The 19,174-nt window shown below is 40.1% G+C and overlaps 1 protein-coding gene across 4 annotated transcripts in view; it reads right to left on the bottom strand.

Moving 5' to 3' along the window:
• GALC (galactosylceramidase) overlaps positions 1-17,877 on the bottom strand; it is a 42,317-nt gene extending 24,440 nt beyond the window's left edge. For 2 of the 4 annotated variants that reach the window (XM_081968379.1, XM_081968378.1), the window contains exons 1-6: positions 17,620-17,877; positions 16,039-16,107; positions 13,819-13,882; positions 12,489-12,602; positions 6,528-6,667; positions 3,397-3,435 (exon numbers count right to left, since the gene is read on the bottom strand). In XM_081968379.1, the coding sequence (XP_081824505.1) occupies positions 3,397-3,435; positions 6,528-6,667; positions 12,489-12,602; positions 13,819-13,882; positions 16,039-16,107; positions 17,620-17,751 (558 nt within the window). In that variant the 5' untranslated portion in view covers positions 17,752-17,877. The remainder of the gene's footprint in view (positions 1-3,396; positions 3,436-6,527; positions 6,668-12,488; positions 12,603-13,818; positions 13,883-16,038; positions 16,108-17,619) is intronic. The other 2 variants (XM_081968381.1, XM_081968380.1) reach the window with 1 other exon arrangement.
• Between the last annotated feature and the right edge of the window lie 1,297 nt (positions 17,878-19,174).

Below are 19,174 nucleotides of genomic sequence, written 5' to 3'. Positions count from 1 at the left end.
TCCTTCTGGCTTTCCTATTGACTTTGCTTGTTGGAAGCTGGCTGTGAAGGCCGCAAATGATGATCATGTAACTTAGAAACATTATAAAATGCATTCTGGTTGCCAAACAGCTAAATTGGGACTGCAGGGATGCTGTAATGCCCACAACTTTAAGGACTAGCGATGTCTCATTTTTCTGTACCCTTGCAAAGTTGAACATCATTGAATGAGTGATCAGGAAGCAAGGACTAGCTCTATGTATAAGTGGCTTAGATTCACACCTCCATAATTCACATAGAAATTCACAAGGGAGGAGGCATAGCCCAATCACACTTAGAAGATTTTGTTATTAGTTTTTTCTCAATAAAAATAGACCACTTTCCTGTACAGTTGAAGCTTGGTCTGATCTACTTGGTGGGGTTACATCAGTGTCCAGAAACTATCAAAATATCTTTTTTCTAATCCAGGTGCAAAATTGTAAAGATCTGATCGTGTATAACATTGAAAGGATAAATTTGTTATTTCTAAAAATAATAAAGTTGGGATGCAAATAAATACATGAATTACTGGTGGACTGTTGATATATGTTATTTATCTTCTTATGACAAACAAGCCTTTTAAAAAAAATGAAATTGAGATATGTTGGGGGGAAGCTGTTTCATCTATGGCATAAATGTCCAGGGTCCCCCGTAGCAGTGATGGGTTGCAGGCGGTAGGCCCTGGTACAGGTGTTACCGGAGCCTGCTTGGAGCACAGGTTACCGTTCCGGTATGGTGCTCCGGAGGGCCCGCCCGCCTGCCTGCGCTCCTTACCTGTCTTTAAAGTCTTCGGCACTTCTGCACACGGCGTGTTCAGAGCCTGTGCGATGCTACGCCGAGCAGCTGGAGTGTCACAGAGGCGTCGCTGGATGGTAAGACGCATGAGTGCGCTGTGCGCACATGCTGTGCGGGTCCATGTGGACGACGCCGGGGCCATTCCAACCGTACCAGTTGGAATGGGATCCGGAACCCACCACTACTCCGTAGTCACAGCTGCCAACTGCTCCACAAGCATAAATCCAGGAGAACCTACCTAGACTGTGAATCAACTCTGTCCAGAGAATGGAAAACTTGTAGTGAAGGTTACAACTGTGATCACATGATCACAGGACACTACAACCATTATAAGTGTGAGTTGACTGACAAGCACCTGGATTGTGATCCTATTACCAAGGGGATTGTGTGTCAGCCAGAACTTCGAGGACTGGTCATAAGTACCACTCTTCATCACCATTGTAACTTCAAACTGCAGCTGAACAAGTGGACGGTAAGTGAGGACTAGCTGTATATAGAAATATAACTAAGTTGCAAATGTACACCAAAGCCACCTGAATGGCTTTGGGCAATGTATGTCTGCCTTGACTCCAATGAAAAATTGTTGTAAAATAAAAGAAGAAAGAAGAATTTATTTTCAATTGTAGATGTACCTGTGGTGGGTCCTACAAGAAGTTTTTTAAACCTGAGGTTTGAAAAAATATGAGCTAATCAAAGAAATAGTTATATCACAACAAGCACAACAAACAGTAACCAATATAGCTCGTTCAACACAGGTGACCTATGAAATGCCATTGTACACATCTGCTGCCACATTCTGGGCCAGCTGCAATTTAAATTACTAAAAAATTAAACAGCAAATCTTTCCCACACACTTCAACTCACAAGAGATCTCCCCTTTGGAATTAGACAAGTGCATACAGCCTTCAGGTCTAGTCGCTGGGTATCAAATATTCGTCTCTTTTATATTATCCACACCCTTCCTTACATTTTAAATCAGCAGTAAACCTTATCTAAATTAGCCAAAACCTGATGAACCCTAGCAATTTAGATATGTACGCTGTATATTTTCAAAAGCAAATAATAAATTCCATAATAGAAACTAACAGACATATTTAAATGTACAAGTGTTATAAAACAGAAATTGTTTCTTCTGGTAATCAAAGTAGGAAATACTTCTTTTAAAACCTAATCATTTTTTCTAGATTAAATTCTGTAACAGCCTCCAAGTTAAGCAATCAATTATGTAATACATGAATATTATAAAGAAATAAGTATTATGCCTTCTTTTTTAGATTGTAGATAAAAGTTCCTAGATTCATCAGTCACTAAAGGCCCAAGCTCTAGCCATGGCTTAAGAATGCTTTACGTCAACTTAGCAATAGTGGGTCCCTACCAGTTTGGCTGAACTGGTAGTGGTTTGGCGGCCTGGGTTGTTGGAACCGGCAGTGACCCAGGCCTGCCACACACCTGAACCGGTTCCCCGACGGTGCCATAGGTGGCGCCATCTTGTTTTTCAGTTCTGCACATGCGCAGAACAATTTTAATTGCACTGCACATGCGTGCGCAGCTCACATCAAGCATGTGCGTGCAAAGCGCGCACACGAGCGACTCAGCAGTAGTGCCTGCCAGAACCCACCTCTGCAATTTAGATAATATACCACCTGGATCAGGGCTGTCAAACTCCCAGATGCATCACACATTGCCCTTGCCCAGTTTAGCAAAGAGGGGAAAAGTCTCCTTATATCACATGACACTGCCATGACGACGTGAGTTTGACACACCTGACCTAGATGCTTTTTCTGGAGAGGGACAACCAAGCTACAATTGTTTATGGACGCATAGCCGCATCCATAGATCATTCCAAGGTATCAAGTATAAAACTGTTCTTATACTTGGTCAACAAACTGCAGCTGTTTATAGTAACTAAGATGGGTAAGTTCCTGCACTGGCTGCTAGTTAGCTACTATGCCCAGGTGATGTTTCTAGCTATGGTAGTCAAGATCCTAAACAACTTGGGATCAGAATACTACCTTTTGAACCAGTAAGATAATGAGCAGACACTAACTAGTAAAGGCCCCCAAATTAAGAATATTTCAGCTCAAATGTCACACAAAATGAACAGCATTACATTTTACTTTCAATGTCCAGTCAGTATTATATGGATAGCACAAAAGAGCTCAGATGTTATTAGTGAATACGAGCGTGCAAATGTAAAGCAGATAGGCAACAAATGCAAAACATATTTCTAGTACACATCAAGTCATGCAAAGTCATGCAAATGGTTACAAGAAATGTTACAAAAATAGATATGTTAAGTTTTAAGTACTAGTATTAAAACTATATATATATGGAATATGGTGGTAAGCTTTAACTATTATTACACAAAAGAATTGTACCCAGATGTCACACTGTTTAATGAATGATGAAATGTTTGTATTAAAAGAAAATATTTTTTTTTAAAAAGTCATGCAAATGGTTATTAGTTGTTTACCTGAAGTAAAGTAACCCCACATTCTTGCTCTGCTGCATAATTTTGTTCCATGTTAAAGCAAGATCAAGACTCCTACTTGGTTAAATAAGTGAAGGATAGTAGTTGACATACCTTGATATATTTGCTGTTAAAAGCTCGTTCATTCCAAATCTTCAAGGGAAAAAAAAGGGAAGAAAGTTTAAAAGTATTATAACGTTGCTTAAAAACTAGTAATAAAATTTAACTGTCATCAAGACTCAAACCTGAATTACAAGAAAATGCCACTAAATCCAGTTCCCAACCCCAAAGCACAATAACTTGAATTGGAACCCTAGCAATTAGAGAATGAAGCATAAATGGAACAATTGAATATCTCAGCCAGTGTTGCTTTAAAGTCTACATTAGGTCAATGTTTCTCAACCCTGACAACTTTAAGAGAAGTGGACTTTTAACTCCCAGAATTCCTCAGACAGCATCTTGCTTGGGAATGCTTAGAGTTAAAATCCCTACTTCTTAAGGTCACCAAGGTCAGACAATAATTCCCTAGGTCATTCACAACACATTAAAAAATGTTCCAGTGAGAGAAAAGGTTTTTTTAATCAGGAATATTTTGCCAGTGAAGATCCTGTATATTTTTGTTTAACATGTCTTTTTACTATTTACCAAAATATAAATGACTACTCTAAAGCATGCCGAATTACTTATTTCTTAGAAAATAATTGATATTGCTTTATTATTATTGGATCTTTTTCAAACACTGATTTTTGAATATTACATATATTCTTCTCTGGGGTGTAACGTTGTTCTCAAATCAAGAACTCAAGCTTAAAATAAAAATCAAAGCTGTCTGTTGCCATAGACACTCATGCTACATCATCACTGACCTTGATAAAGTCTCAGAAGCAAGGACACGTTGTCCACAAAAATGTCAAATTAAATTCTACATTAGAGCCTCTAACACATTGTTTAGCTCCAAAGAAAAATCCTGTGAGCGACTATAATCTTGCGATGTTTTTAATCTTTTATGATGGGCAAATAATTAGTGGATAGCCTTTCAGCCTATTATATATCCAGAGGCACTTTTCTCTAATTCAAAGACTCATTTTCAGATATCACACAAAATCCAAGTTTAGCATATAATGAACAAATTTAGATGAGTTTCAAGCTTATGCCATGTATCTATATTATGTATGTATGTACCGTATTTTTCAGAGTATAAGACGCACCAAGATTTTGAAGAGGCAATTTTTTTTAAAAAAGGGTTTTGCACTCTGCAGACCTCCCAAAGATGGCCAGATTTTCATAAAAATGGGCCCATTTTTTTTTAAATGGCATGAATAGTCTTTAGGAGGCTTGTAAAGTGCTCGGGGGGGGGGGGGACAAAAACAAGCAACATTTTTCACGAACATGGGCCCGTTTTTTTTAAGGGCATGAATAGCCTTTAGGGAGGCTTTTAGAGTGTGCCTGGCGGCTGGGGGTGGGGGCAAAATTGAGCAAAAAACAGCCTGTTTTTCACTCATTTCCTAAAGGCTATGCACCAGTGGTGGGATACCACCGGTACGCTCCGGTATGGGTGTACCAGAGGCTGCTGGGAGCACCAGGTACCGTTCCAGTACGATGCTCCGGAGGTCACCTGCCCGACCGCAGTCCTTACCTGTATTTGAGCCAATTGGGGCTTCTGCGCACGCGCACAGAGTGTATAGTGCCTACACAATGCTCTGCCGAGCAGCTGGAGCACCGCGGAGCGTCGGTGGCGGTAAGTATGCATGTGCGCGCTGCGCACGTGCTGTGCATGTGATGGACGCCCAGCCCTGTTGCACCGGGATCCGGAACCCACCACTGCTATGCATGGCCATTTGATGAAGAGGAGAGGGTTTCAGGAGGCCAAAAAATGCTATATTCAGTGTATGAGACACACTCAGATTTTCAGCCTTTTTTTTTTGAGGGAAAAAGGTACATCTTATACTCTGAAAAATACGGTAGGTAGGTAGGTATGTTTTTTATAGGATTACTATTGAGACCTATCTCATGCAATTACTCTAGGTTGCTCACAACAATCCATGAAACCTAACTTTTAAAAAAATAATACCCTAATAAAGGAAAATATTTGTAGCGGAGGGTTGACATCAGGGATCCTTGGTGCTCTCTGAGCTTGCTTGTTTTGTTGCAGATGTTTCATTACCTAAACTAGATAATATCATCAGTGATAGTTTGGGTAATGAAACGTGTGCAAGAAAACAAGCGAGCCCAGAGAGACCCTTCAAAGAACACCCTACTCCTCAGGTGCCAGTCCAAACAAACATTCTCCCAGCTCAACCCCACCTAGCCAAGCTTAGAGGAAGAGCCAGGTCTTCATGGCCTTCAGGAAAAATAAATCAGTGGAACAGCTTGTCTTCAGAAACTGTGGGTACTTCATCACTGGAGGTTTTTAAGAAAAGACTGGACAGTCTCCTACCTGAAATACTATAGGGTCTCCTGCTTGAGCAGGGGTTTGGATTAGAAGACCTCCAAGGTCCCTTCCTGCTCTATTCTGATTGATTGCTGAAAGGGTAGGGGTCCCTTGAATCTAGATGAAAAGCTATTCTAGAGGGCTGGAGTGAAGGAAGGACTCCCAGGTCCCATCACATGATAATATTTAAGGGAGATGCCCATCTTGAGTGCGCCCATCTTATCTAACCTATTAGGATGGGCAAATATTGTACCACAGTTTTAACAGAAGGACATGGGTTATCTGGCCATCTCCACTTGGAAAAATTGTATGTTTTAAATCCAGTCTCTATGTAGACAAACAGAAAAGCCCAGAGTTGCTTCATTTAGTGAGATGGGCAGAATATAAATTTAATAATAAAGAAACAAATAAGCATTTGTGAACTTTTTTAAAAAGCTACTTTGAATCAATCCACTGCATATAATCTACATAATTCTAAGCATTTAAGAAAGAACATGACTTAGTGGCATGCAGATTCATTTCGGCAATCATTCCAAAGTAAACTAAACTATTTTTTACTTATAGATGAAATGCATGTTAGCGTAAGTCCAAATTCACGTTACTAGTTCAATTGCCTTTTATATTAACTTTTATTTTACCATCCCAATTATGTCTTTTGACCAAATCGCCCACAAATGAATTGCTTAATGCAGAAAGAAGGGGATTTTTCAAAAAAACACTTGGTAAACACACCTACATTATAAGCCATGTGGTACAAGTTGCATTTAATTTTTAACAAAAAACAGAATGTGACAAAAAAAACTCCTCTACTAACCCCAATGTAGTCAATGTCCAAATCATGATATTTTTTAGCACCTATAATCCAGGAGATAATATAATATGCTGTAACATCTGGGTAATTATAAGGCCAGTTCACACCCCTCCCAATCCATCCTGGGAAAGCCCAGGGCAAGCCTGCAAGAAGAAGCATAAAAAACACAAACACAAAGGAAAATTATGCTTAACACATCAAATTCACAGAGCTAAAATGGTTTCTTTACTGTCCAAAATGTGGGGTGAACATACTAAATGGTCAGAGTTATTATAGAAAGAAATTAATTTGTTCACATGTTCTAGGATCCCTACAATAATCATTAGAGTCTATACATTTTTTACTTCCTTTTTCTACAAATACTAGTGTTATGGTTTGTATTATTAATAACAGGATAATTCACTGAAATGGAAGAATGAGTGGTAAAAATAACTGCTAGCAAGAGCTGGATGAAACAGTTAACAGAATTAAGAACAAGCTGAAGCCCTGATTACATTTCTTGAAAACTGCCATGTTGTGCCTATGAAAATTCATAAAAAGGTATCAGTGGTGGGATTCAAACATTTTTACTCCGGTTCTGTTGGTGTGGCTTGGTGCGCATGGTGTTGCTTGGTGAGCGTGGTGTGGCTTGGTGGGCGTGGCAGAAGGATACTATAAAATCCCCATTCCTTCCCCACTCCAGGGGAAGATTACTGCAAAATCCCCATTTCCTCCCGATCAGCTGGGACTCAGGAGGCAGAGAATAGATGGGGGCGGAGCCAGTCAGAAGTGGTATTTACTGGTTCTCTGAACTACTCACAATTTCCGCTACCAGTTCTCCAAAACTGGACAGAACCTGCTCAATACCACCTCTGAAAGGCATGGTATTGTTTTAAACATTACCCCTTCCTTTATCTTATTTATAAAAGCCCTGAAAACCATTGTTTCTCCCAGGTCCTGTGATAATTCAAATGGTGGGGTCCTTTAGAGAGGTTTTGTCCACATGGGAGCATTTTGATTCTTCTGCATCACTATCACCTTCTGTTAATTGTTTCCTTTTGTCTGTCTGTGCGTGTGCATGTGTGTACAGTATAGAATACTTTTTGAATTGAGAAGCCTTGAATTGAAACACTTTGGCTCAGTGGCTAAGATGTTGAGCTTGTTGATCAGAAGGTCGGAAGTTCAGCGGCTTGAATCCCTAGCGCTGCCTATGGAATGAGCTCCCATTACTTGTCCCAGTTTCTGCCAACCTAGCAGTTCGAAAGCACATAAAAATGCAAGTAGAAAAATAGGAATCACTTTGGTGGGAAAGTAACAGCACATTTAGTCATGCCAGCCACATGACCACGGAGACCTCTTCGCACAACACTGGCTCTTCAGCTTAGAAACGGAGATGAGCCAGAAACAATTAGCACAAATGTGCAGGGGAACCTTTATCTTTACCTTTATAAATTCTATAAACAAACAAACAAACACGAAATATGTAATGGGGCCCCACCTACTTTGTGGTTCCTCATTTCTCTCATATGCCCCTTGACCAATGAGTTGACTAGAAGCCAGGGAAATGAAGATGAGCTAGAAACAGAGAAAGAATAAGAGGGATCAGATGGTAGGTGACATAGCTGAAGAATGGGATCAGACACATAGAAGTAATAAGCAAAAGACTGCTGATGAAAACAGTTGATTTAAGAAAAGAATCAGTAAATTGCAAAGAGTGGCATCCATTTGCTAGCAGAACAGCTACTGCTAATAAGTCTTCAGAGATCTGCCTGAGAGAAAGAGGATCCTTCTGAGTAAATCAGAGGGAAATGCAAGAGGATAGGGAGAAGGATATGAACAGAGAGCACAACAGCAGTAATAAAAGTTAATTCAGTTGATGCCGGATGTAATTTAATGATGAAGTTATTAAAAATATTTTTTGTTAGATGATTACTTGCTGTGGATAGACAGTTTTAACTTCCTGGATTCCAAGCTGAGGGTATTTAAAACTGGCATATCTACAGTATGTATGTATATTATTTCTTCATTTTTTTAATTTCAGGACTCCCATTTTTATATATTATAGTGTTTTCCCCCCAAAAAAGCTTTTGTTTGTAGGGGTTATACAAGTGGTGCTTTTTTAATGGCCATTTGTTCAGTAGGTGTTCAAAATTACGGATGAATGGTCCTCGAAGTTACATTCATTGCACCGCCCCACAGTCATGTGACAAAAAATGGGCACCTGGTAGTTCACCCACATTTAGGATCACAGAGTGCAACTTAACTCCCTCCCCACCTAATTCTCCTCCTCTGGCCTTTCGGCCACTTGCACTCCACTGCCCCTCCACCAAGCACCCTTCATAAGCAGCAGGAGGAAGAAAATGGTGAGGGGCAGCTGGGATGGGAGGTGCTGCAGAGGAGTTAGGCAATTTATAAGCAAGATGGAGGAGACAGCAAGGAAATGGAAGGCACAGTGGCAGGACAACAGGGGTGGTGGAGTGCAGGACAGCAGAGTGCAGGACAGCCCAAAGGCCAGAGATGGGGGAAGAGATGGGGGACGGCGATTGTGGGGACTTGAAAGTGCTCTATGAAATTATTGGAGCTGCCGAGCACCCAAATTTTAGTCACATTACAGCAGGGTGGTGCAACTGCTATAACTTCAAGGCATTTGTTCACTGCCTTCGTAATTGAAGTTTGATGAACAAATGGTTCTTAAACAAGGATTAGTACTCCATATTAGTTTTTCTCACATACAATCAGCTTCATTAATCATATTTACCTGAAAAGCGGACCATTTTTATTTTTAATACCACTACTTTCAAATTTAAAAAAATCTTTAGGAGGTATAACAATAAATGTAATTAATAATAATAATAAAATAGTAGAGTTGGAAGGGACCTCGGAGGTCTTCTAGTCCAACCCCCTGCCTAGGCAGGAAACCCTATACCATTTCAGACAAATAGCTATCCAACATCTTCTTAAAGACTTCCAGTGTTGGGGCATTCACAACTTCTGGAGGCAAGATGTTCCAATGATTAATTGTTCTAACTGTCAGGAAATTTCTCCACAGTTCTAAGTTGCTTCTCTCCTTGATTAGTTTCCACCCATTGCTTCTTGTTCTACCCTCAGGTGCCTTAGAGAATAGTTTGACTCCCTCTTCTTTGTGGCAACCCCTGAGATATTGGAACAATGCTATCATGTCTCCCCTAGTCCTTCTTTCTCTTAAGCTAAACATACCCAGTTCCTGCAACTGTTCTTCATATGTTTTAGTCTCCAGTCCCCTAATCATCTTTGTTGCTCTTTTCTGCACTCTTTCTAGAGTCTCCACATCTTTTTTACATCGTGGCGACCAGAACTGAATGCAGTATTCCAAGTGTGGCCTTACCAAGGCATTATAAAGTGGTATTAACACTTCACGTAATCTTGATTCTATCCCTCTGTTGATGCAGCCTAGGACTGTGTTGGCTTTTTTGGCAGCTGCTGTACACTGCACACACAATTAAAGGAGTATTGTTACTAACAAAAACACTTTTTTTCCAGGCTCCTCCACAATCTTGAAAAAGAGATGGCGCTTTAAGCATTAAAGTAAATCCTAAAGCAACAATATCTTTATTTAAGCTTTCCCAGAAGACAGAAAAAAGACTTGGTTGCTTTAAAACAAGGAACAAAAGCAGTGTGCAAAGTCTCAAGCACTTCTCAATCTTTTTCAAAGCACACAAAGCTCTAACAACTACTTCAACATTAGGGTCATTCAACATTAGGGTTCTTTTGCATTATTAAAAGAGAATTGTTCTCCCCCAAATCATTTGGAAGTAGCAGCATCTTCAGGCAGGGGAGCCTAAGGGAATCAAGCTGATGAAAGGAGGATTGTGATTTCATGATACCAGACTAAGTACGTATGTGCATTTTCTATGTGGATTATGACGAACACACATATGAAATTGTGACAGGGTTTGCCACAGTGCTGCTTTCAGTATTCTCACGAATGCAGCAAGACCTTGGAAGCACAATTATCACTGATTCCAGCTCTAATACATTTTTATTTGACTTTATTAATTTTCTATGCTGCTCATCTCCCTTTAAAGGGAAACCTAGTCTGAAAAACCTGGTGCTGTTGCAGAGGAAGAAGTAGATGATATTATTAATCTAGAGTGATAATAAAGTAATAAAAAGTATTCAAAATTCAATCCACTACAGCACACTTAGGACTCCCAGAAAGCAGGCTCAGACTACACTATTTAATGTTGTAGGGTTACTTAATTAATAAACCTTCTACTATTACCCATCAGCAAGTATCTCTTTAAAAAAAGTATAGACTCCTTCACTCTAAGCTTTACAATGACTGGGGAGAGATCTGATCAGAGGCAAATTCCAATCTGATGCAATAGGATTGATTCCCTAGAAAGCATATTCTGGCTTATTGCCTTCTCCAATTACTTGTTTTGAGCTGAAAGGGATAAGTGATGAATAATGAGCCAAGTTTGGCTCTACTTTGTCAATGGACTGAGCCATAATACCTAAGGAGATATCAGAGGCAGGCTGAAGTATGTAGGCTAAACAGAAGAACCACAACTGGAGCAAGTCCACACAGGATCTCCTTACTTACAGGCAGTCCTTGCTTAAGAACCCTGTTTGGGACCAGAATTTCTGCTGCTAAGCAATGCAGTTGTTAGGTGAAACATCACATGGCCGCACTGCTTAGCAGTTTCAGTAACCCCGGTTGCGCTTGTTAATCCAGTACCATGCAACTGTAGAACCTCAGGCTTCTTCTTCCCTGCTGGGCTTGCCTCCCCTTCAACTTTCCCATTCACCTATCTTCTCTATTTCTGCTCTTTAGGCCACCCCGCACTCCACTACCCATGCCAAGATTGCAGGTGTCTTAGAAGCCTTGCAAGATCTCAGGAGGGCTACACATGACCTTAGAAAGATGATGTCACATTGCCAGCAGTCTCTCGTTAGCAACAGAAAGAAGAAGAAGACAGCAAAGTTCAGCTGGGGCAACAAGAATGGTGAAGCAAAGGGCAGCAAAGGTAATGAAGCAAATGCTGCAGGGCGGCAGGGGCAGTGGTTGCAGGGTGGCAAGGGTGGCGGAGCAGGGGTCAGTCAAAGAAAGAGGGGAAGAAAGATGGAGAGCATTCCATGATCATAAATGCAGGTGGGAGACCAAGTGCCTGAATGTTGACTCTGAAATGGCCACAACTTCAAAGGTCAGACATAAGTATCATTCATTTAGAGCATAATTCTGAATATGTTAAGAATATGTTTAACAAGGACTACAAGGACTAACAAGGAATATGTTAAGCAAAGACTACCTGTTTTACACACAAAGCAACACAAAGCTAGACTTTTTGCTAAGGCCCAGAAACCAGTAAACACATGCAGTCCAGGTCTTCCATGTATGTCAAGAAACATTGTGTAGGGTAAGCAATCTAATCCGCAGATTCTCCAACAAATCACAGGGTTCGGGATGAATTGCAACATGGGCATTTGCACTATAATATGGCTTTCAAAAGAATAGGGAATTTCAACTTCTAGAGAACACTTTTATTTCAGAATGTGGTGCTGCAGATTGCTACTGCCATAGTCACACATTATTTTGAACCAGCTTAATGGCCAAGAGTACAAGATCAATGCTTATGGCTACTTCTCCATTCCAAATAATGTCCCTATGTTCCCAGACAGGGTTTATTTCCAAACCAGGAACAATAAATGGAAGAGGCTAGGTCCTGAAATGTAAGACCATTTCTGCAAGCATGTGATGAAAGCCTCAACCCTTTTTTAACCTGTTTCTGTTCCAATGCTTTTCCAGCCAGGATGCAAAGACAGCAATTAGGAATTGGGCTTAGTCTGAAATTCAGGTGAGTACAAAATAAAATTATTGAAAACATAAACTGGATATTTCACTTGGCATTAAGCGATTATAATTAAAAATGAATCACCAAGCTGTTTTCAAATTATACAATCAAGATACCAAGGCATCATATCGCAAAGGCCTGCAATTCTTACCAATCAATTTAATGAAAGGATTTCTCTTTTTAGCTTCTTTCATCAGCCACCATTCATAGCCACGGAAATAATTTTCATCATTTTCATAATGCATGTGGGAGGGTTCCGTGCCATCTAGGAATGGAAAATAAAAATCACCTTTGTATTTCATTAATGCAAGACCTTCAACTATTTTTACTCCAGTGCATTTCCCAATAACTTATGAAAGTACATCTTTGTAATGAAACTGAATACGAAAACATTATTCCATTTTAGCCCACAAGATAATGTCAAGGGCAGAAGCACTAATACAGGTATCTGTCTACATCACATTCACCTTTATAATCTTCATTTTAAAAACATAATTGCATGACTAGCTAGCAATAACATATTACAAAGCTTTTGCTCAGTAGAAAGCTATTACGTGCCAAGAACAGTCACTCCTATATTTTACACATATGTTTCAAAATGGAACTTTATAAATGGAACAACTGTAAGCGTGATAGCAAATTTCAGAATGGATTTAGAGTTTTCTTAGGTAAACAATCATCACTATGGGCCTGATACACCCTGATGGGCAACCATCCAGATCCTTAAGTAGTTATTCAATTATCAATGGGTGGAAACTAATCAAGGAGAGAAGCAACTTAGAACTGATGAGAAATTTCCTGACAGTTAGAACAATTAATCAGTGGAACAGCTTGCCTCCAGAAGTTGTGAATGCCCCAGCACTGGAAGTCTTAAAGAAGATGTTGGATAGCCATTTGTCTGAAACGGTATAGGGTCTCCTGCCTAGGCAGGGGGTTGGACTAGAAGACCTCCAAGATCCCTTCCAACTCTACTATTGTATTGTATCTACATTGGCAGATACAAAGTCTTTTTAATAAGATTGCTTTACCACATCCTAAACTTGTTTTTCCACTTTCTAAGTGCCTGAAATAAACTTGTTATATAAGAAGCAACCTCACAATTCTAATAGGTGGTACCAGATTTACTTGCTTTTTTAACAGAGATAGTGGCCCTATTTTGTTCAATTAGTGAAGTTAATACACTCTTATATGGAGGGAAATAGAGAAAATATGTTATATCATACAAAACTTAAGTGAGCGGGTTTGCAAGTTTCACTTAGAATTAAGGACCTATCAATACATTATCCAATATTAACCTAGCACATATTGGGATATTACAGGATTTACATGCATGCCTTCCAGAATATATGCAAGAAAGGAATGCGGGCGTGGGTTACAAAGAAACCATTCATTTGCAGAACAACAAATATCAGGACTATTACCCCAAGGGATCCCACTCACTGATGCTACAAATCTTTCCTGCAAAACCCAAATTCAAATACCTGTAGACTGTGCGTCTCCACCAATCTCTACTTTGAGGATCTGCAAGGAGGCACCAAAATTTGGCTTGAAACAAGAGAATGAGAAAGAAGTATTAATGTTTCTTTTTGGTAAACAACATTCCACTGTTATCACACCCATTTTAATAGGTTTTCTCCTAATTAACATGAACTCCTCATGATTGTTAAAAGAATAATTACACAATTTCCCACACAGACACATTCACACACATTATATTGGCTTTCCTTCCTTCCTTCCTTCCTTCCTCCCTCCCTTTTTTCTTTTTCATCAGAGTCAACTTTCTTAAAACGTTCCATTCATTTTTAGTTTCAGATGGTTCAGCCAGGCATATCAACCCATTAAGTAGGAGAGAGAGAGAGAGAGACAGACAGACAGACAGACAGACAGACAGACATGCCAGCAAAGTAGAGTTAGGCATTTTCCAAAATTTTGATATGTCAAGCCAAAAGGTTTCTATCACAAGTACAATCTCAATCCAATCTCTGCTTCTATTCACATTTTCTTTCTGGATTACCTCAGAAAATTCAACAGACTACATTTGATTTTTCCATGGGTAGTCCCTGCAGTCCCTGCTTAATGACAGTCAAGTGATTGGGACTGGAATTCTGATTGCTAACCAATGTGGTTGTAATGCACAACATAATGTGACCACGTGGCTTAGCAACGGGGGTCCCTGATGTCGTTAGGTAAGAATTGTGGGTCATTAAACCCACGAGATGGCAGGCAGGTAAGTAGCTACTGCTGGGTAGGGGAAAGTACATTTTATTCTATTTTATTGTTTATTTATTTATCTAACTTATATAGCCATCTCACCAAAAGTGACTCTGGGTGGCACACAACAATGAGATAAAACAACTATAATAACTTTACATTAATATCATAAAAAACAAAGGTACACAACCATAGACAATGAAAGGAATGAAAATGGCAACCACAACAAAAGAGCCTCTTAGCAAGTCTTCGGTACCCTCTGGGAGCTCCAGGCATCATAACAGGTCTTGAGGACCTTAACAAAAAGGATGGAGCTAAACTAGTTTCCAGGGGAAAAATATTCCATAAAACAGGCGCCACAGCAGAGATGAATGTCTCCTGGGTCCTGCTAAACATAGCCAATGAGGCCCGCAAAATGCCTTCTCTACCAAATCCAATGGGGCGGTCTGAGGAGAAAGTACTGAATCATGTGGGACCTCATGGGGCCAAGGGCAGGACTTCTCCTCTCCAATCATCATGAACTGGAATCAACCTGAAAGGAAGGATTAAAATTGCCCATAGCACCATATGAGTAATTTAGGGCCTGGGAGGTGGTTGCTGCTGAGTGGGGGAGATTTAACTTTACATGTGGGAAGCCAGCAAGAAAGGTTGCAAATGCTGTTCACTTGACACTGAGGACCATTGTAACTGCCATTAAGTGTGAGTCAGTTGCCAAGTGCCCAGATCACAATCACGTAACCACAGGGGTGATATGTTAACTTCGAAGACCAGTCGTACCACTTGTTCAGAACCACTGTAACTTCAAACAGTCACCGAACTGTGGTCGGTAAGCGAGGACTATTTGTAAATAATCCAATACTATTGGAAAAAAACAAGCACAAGCTCTAAAGGAACTTCCAATAAAAAAGCCATAAGATTCAGAAAAAAGACAGCCAATATACATAAAGGGGACAAACAAGGAAACTGATATAAATTATGTACTTGCATTATTTAATGTAATGATACGAGAATGTAAATTTGCATAATTTCAGAGACTTAAACATAGTTTTATAAGCAGATTTATAAGCAAATTCTTATCCTTCTCATTCATTACTGAGTCTCTGAATCACTTTGATGGTTAAGATTCTGGGCTACAAGACTAACTAATTGACATCCCCCTCCCTCTACACACACACACACACACACACACACACTGTATATGCATGCGTGCGCGCACACATACTTACATTCAGCCATAATTACAACTTACATCTTTGCACTAATTCCAAAAGCCATAGTAACAGAGGTAGCAGAAAGGTAGCTGCAATTATATTTCATATATCAATCAAGAAGAGAAATAAATACCGAATGCACAGGAAAGAACCTGAATACATGAAACTTTTTTTTCATACTTCAATCACTCTTGTTTGCATCACAGCCTTTTTTGTTAATAAATTTAAGGAAAACAATTAAAGCTCTACCTTAAATCAATACAACAAGGCAATAATTACCTTAAAAAGATAATCTAAAATCTGAGATCGATAAGGCTCTGGGTAATTCACTAAAAGGCGTGAGGTAGCCTAGAAAAAAATTAGGAAGAAAACGTTTAGAATTAATACTTATACATAATGATACTACTGATCAGAAGTATCAGATAATCATTTTTCATGCCCATTTTCCCATGGTTCTTTCATTATTTCTATTGTCTTCCTAAAAACTTCTCCTAGCCTCTACATGTCCTCTGCAAATACTGAGTTTAAAAGATAGCAGTAGCTAACCAACTGTGGCTGATCTCAAATACTACATAGGATCAAACGTGGTGATCAACAGAAAATCCCAGATCTGTAAATTTGACAGGGAATTTGGGGGGGGGGGGGGGACCAAAGAAGGCAGTAACAAATTTCTTCCAATTTCTTGTCAAACAAAACCAAAAGGATTTGTCCAAGAAATAAGAAATAATTCGAAGTAAGGTTTCAACTTGAGTGTGACTTTATTTTACCGAATAAAATCTTATTTTTACCCCACTTGTCTTATCAGTTTCCATTATCTTCCTATACTTTACTGCTCACAATGAAATATATCCATGAGTGTCCATTCTTGACACCAATCACTTCTTTCTCCTGCCTCCAAGTTCTTATTTGGAAACACCATTTTTCTCTATGTAGTTATTTTAGAAAACCAGTATACAAAGCTTTGTCCATTGAAATCCAAATGGCAAAAATTTAAGTCCAGCTTCTAAACAAAAATATACATTTGCTTGCTCATTTCTCTCTCTCTTCTGCCGTCACTGAACAAAACTGGAGAATATATCTTACTTTGAAGTACATTGTTCAACACACTTGCCCAATTATGTCTGTTTCTTTATATCCCCTACCTATGTCTCTCTCTCTCCTGTGCCCTCACTGAACAAAGCTGGGGAATATATCTTACTTTTAAGTACATTGTACAACACGCTTGCCCAATTATGTTCGTTTCTTTATACCCCCTACCTGATGAAATGGCTTCTCAATTTGGTACAATAAAATTTGGCTGTTAGGTATCATAAGTTCTGTAAGGAAACTCATTGGAAAAATAAAATATAAACATGCCATGCAAGTTACAGCAACTTTCCCTGGAAGCTACTTATTATTATCTATGTACAGTATTATATGCTTCTAACACATGAACAATAAATCAAGTTAATATGTGGATATAATATACGAACTAAATTAAATAATAACCACGCTCAGGTCCCCTTAGAGGCATTTCCTGTAAAAAGAATCTCACCAAACTTGACAGCTCAGGTCTTCTTCTTTTTTTTACAGGAAATGCCTCTGAATGCAGAATGGGTTTTCTATTTTGCCTTAGGCGTGGTTACTGTATAGTACTTCATCCCCAAGGTAAGCAGAGGACACGGGACTAAGGGGCGATCAGCAGTGCTCCCACGAGGAAGCAACCCGTGGGAATTTTCAGATTCGCAGGTTCTTTTCTGGGACGATTTCCGTCAGGCTGTGAAAAGGCTCTCTCCGATTCCGTGCAACCACCACCCACCCGTAACGAAGGACAGATTGTCCGACCCGCTCCCAGCCCGCGCGGGGTCTCCGTTCACCTACCCCGCCGCCGCTAACGGCTCCGATGCCATCGAACTGCCGCCCCATCCCGACGGCATCATCCAGCCAGTAATCGTCGCTCTGCCAAGCAGCCGCTCTGCAGGCCAGCAGCCAGAGCAAAGACCAAAGCCGCATCCTTGGAAGGTCGAAGGAACCGCCGCGCTCAGGAAAACCAGGGACAGCCAAACGACCGCATCCCGGCTCTCGGAGTTAATCCGCTGTAGGCGGCTATAGCCACGCGCCTGATCGGAAGCACGGTCATGTGACACGCGATCATCTGACCAGGCGCGCGAAGCCTTTGAGAGGCGGGGCGGCTCCACCCCCTTGGCGATGACGTAACTTCGAGGTCACCTGCGGGAACTGTCAAACCTGGATTGTATTAAGGAAGAGGGTTTGCGTAGCCTTGCGATTTTTAACCACTGCATACACCATCGGCACTGTAACGCCCCTGAGGAATTGAAAGATTAATGTGCCTTGCGGTGATTTTAACAGGAAATGAGAACCATGTTCCTTGTAATAAAGTAGGAAAAGCACGCAGAGCGTGGCTTCTGGAATTTCATTTATTCATTTATTCGTTTAGTTTGTCAAACATGTACGAGATAACAGGTATAAATAAAAATACCTGTTTGTTTGTTTGTTTGTTTGTTTGTTTGTTTATGGACATGAACACCGGAAATGGGTAGAATAAATGGGGACAGTAGGACAGGGATGGTAGGCACGCTGGTGCGCTTATGCACGCCCCCTTTAGGGACCTCTTAGGAAAGGGGTGAGGTCCACGGTAGACAGTTTAAGGTTAAAGTTACGGGGGTTTGAGATCGTAACAACAGAGTCAGGTAGTGCATTCCAGGCATTGACCACTCTGTTGCTGAGATCATATTTTCTGCAATCGAGTTTGGAGCAGTTTACCTTGCTTCCTATTGAATAACATTTTTGTGGATTTGTTCTAAGATTGAAGACTTTCCATCAGCAGCATAACTGGGGAGAGGGAGACTATTCGTTGTTTCACCCAAGGAAATGAAATCCTCCAGTGATTAGAGGGAGGTATTCTATTGTGAGTGGAGGAGTGGAGTACTCTTCTCGTGAAATACCTCTGGACTCGCTCGATTGTATTAATGTCCAATATACAGTGTGGATTCCAGGCAGGAGAGCTGTGTTCAAGAATTGGTCTGGCAAAAGTTTTGTATTCAAAAGTTTTGTATAAAAATTTCGTATTTTGAATTGGTTACACCCCTCTAATCACTGGAGGATTTCATTTCCTTGGGTGAAACAACGAATAGTGGGGAGTTGGTCATCTTTGTGTTTGTTCTTTCCTTCACACTTTGGACGACTCTTTGCCCTCTTTCTCTCCCTCTTCCTCCCTCACTCCTTCCCTCTCCACCAAATGTAGTCCTATTCCATGCTGTTTGAGAAGTGTTATGCTGCTGATGGAAAGTCTTCAATCTTGTGTTTTTTCCCCACATTTGTACTAGAACAAATCCACAAAAATGTTATTTTTCAAATAGGAAACAGTAGTATGAAAATTTAATGAAAGGTCCATCCCATCTGCTCAGTATTGAAA

Source organism: Natrix helvetica (genome assembly GCF_964273705.1).
Source record: "Natrix helvetica genome assembly, chromosome: 1".
NCBI classification, from domain to species: domain Eukaryota; kingdom Metazoa; phylum Chordata; class Lepidosauria; order Squamata; family Natricidae; genus Natrix; species Natrix helvetica.
Note: the sequence above shows the minus strand (reverse complement) of the source record. Positions and strands in the feature narration are given on the sequence as shown.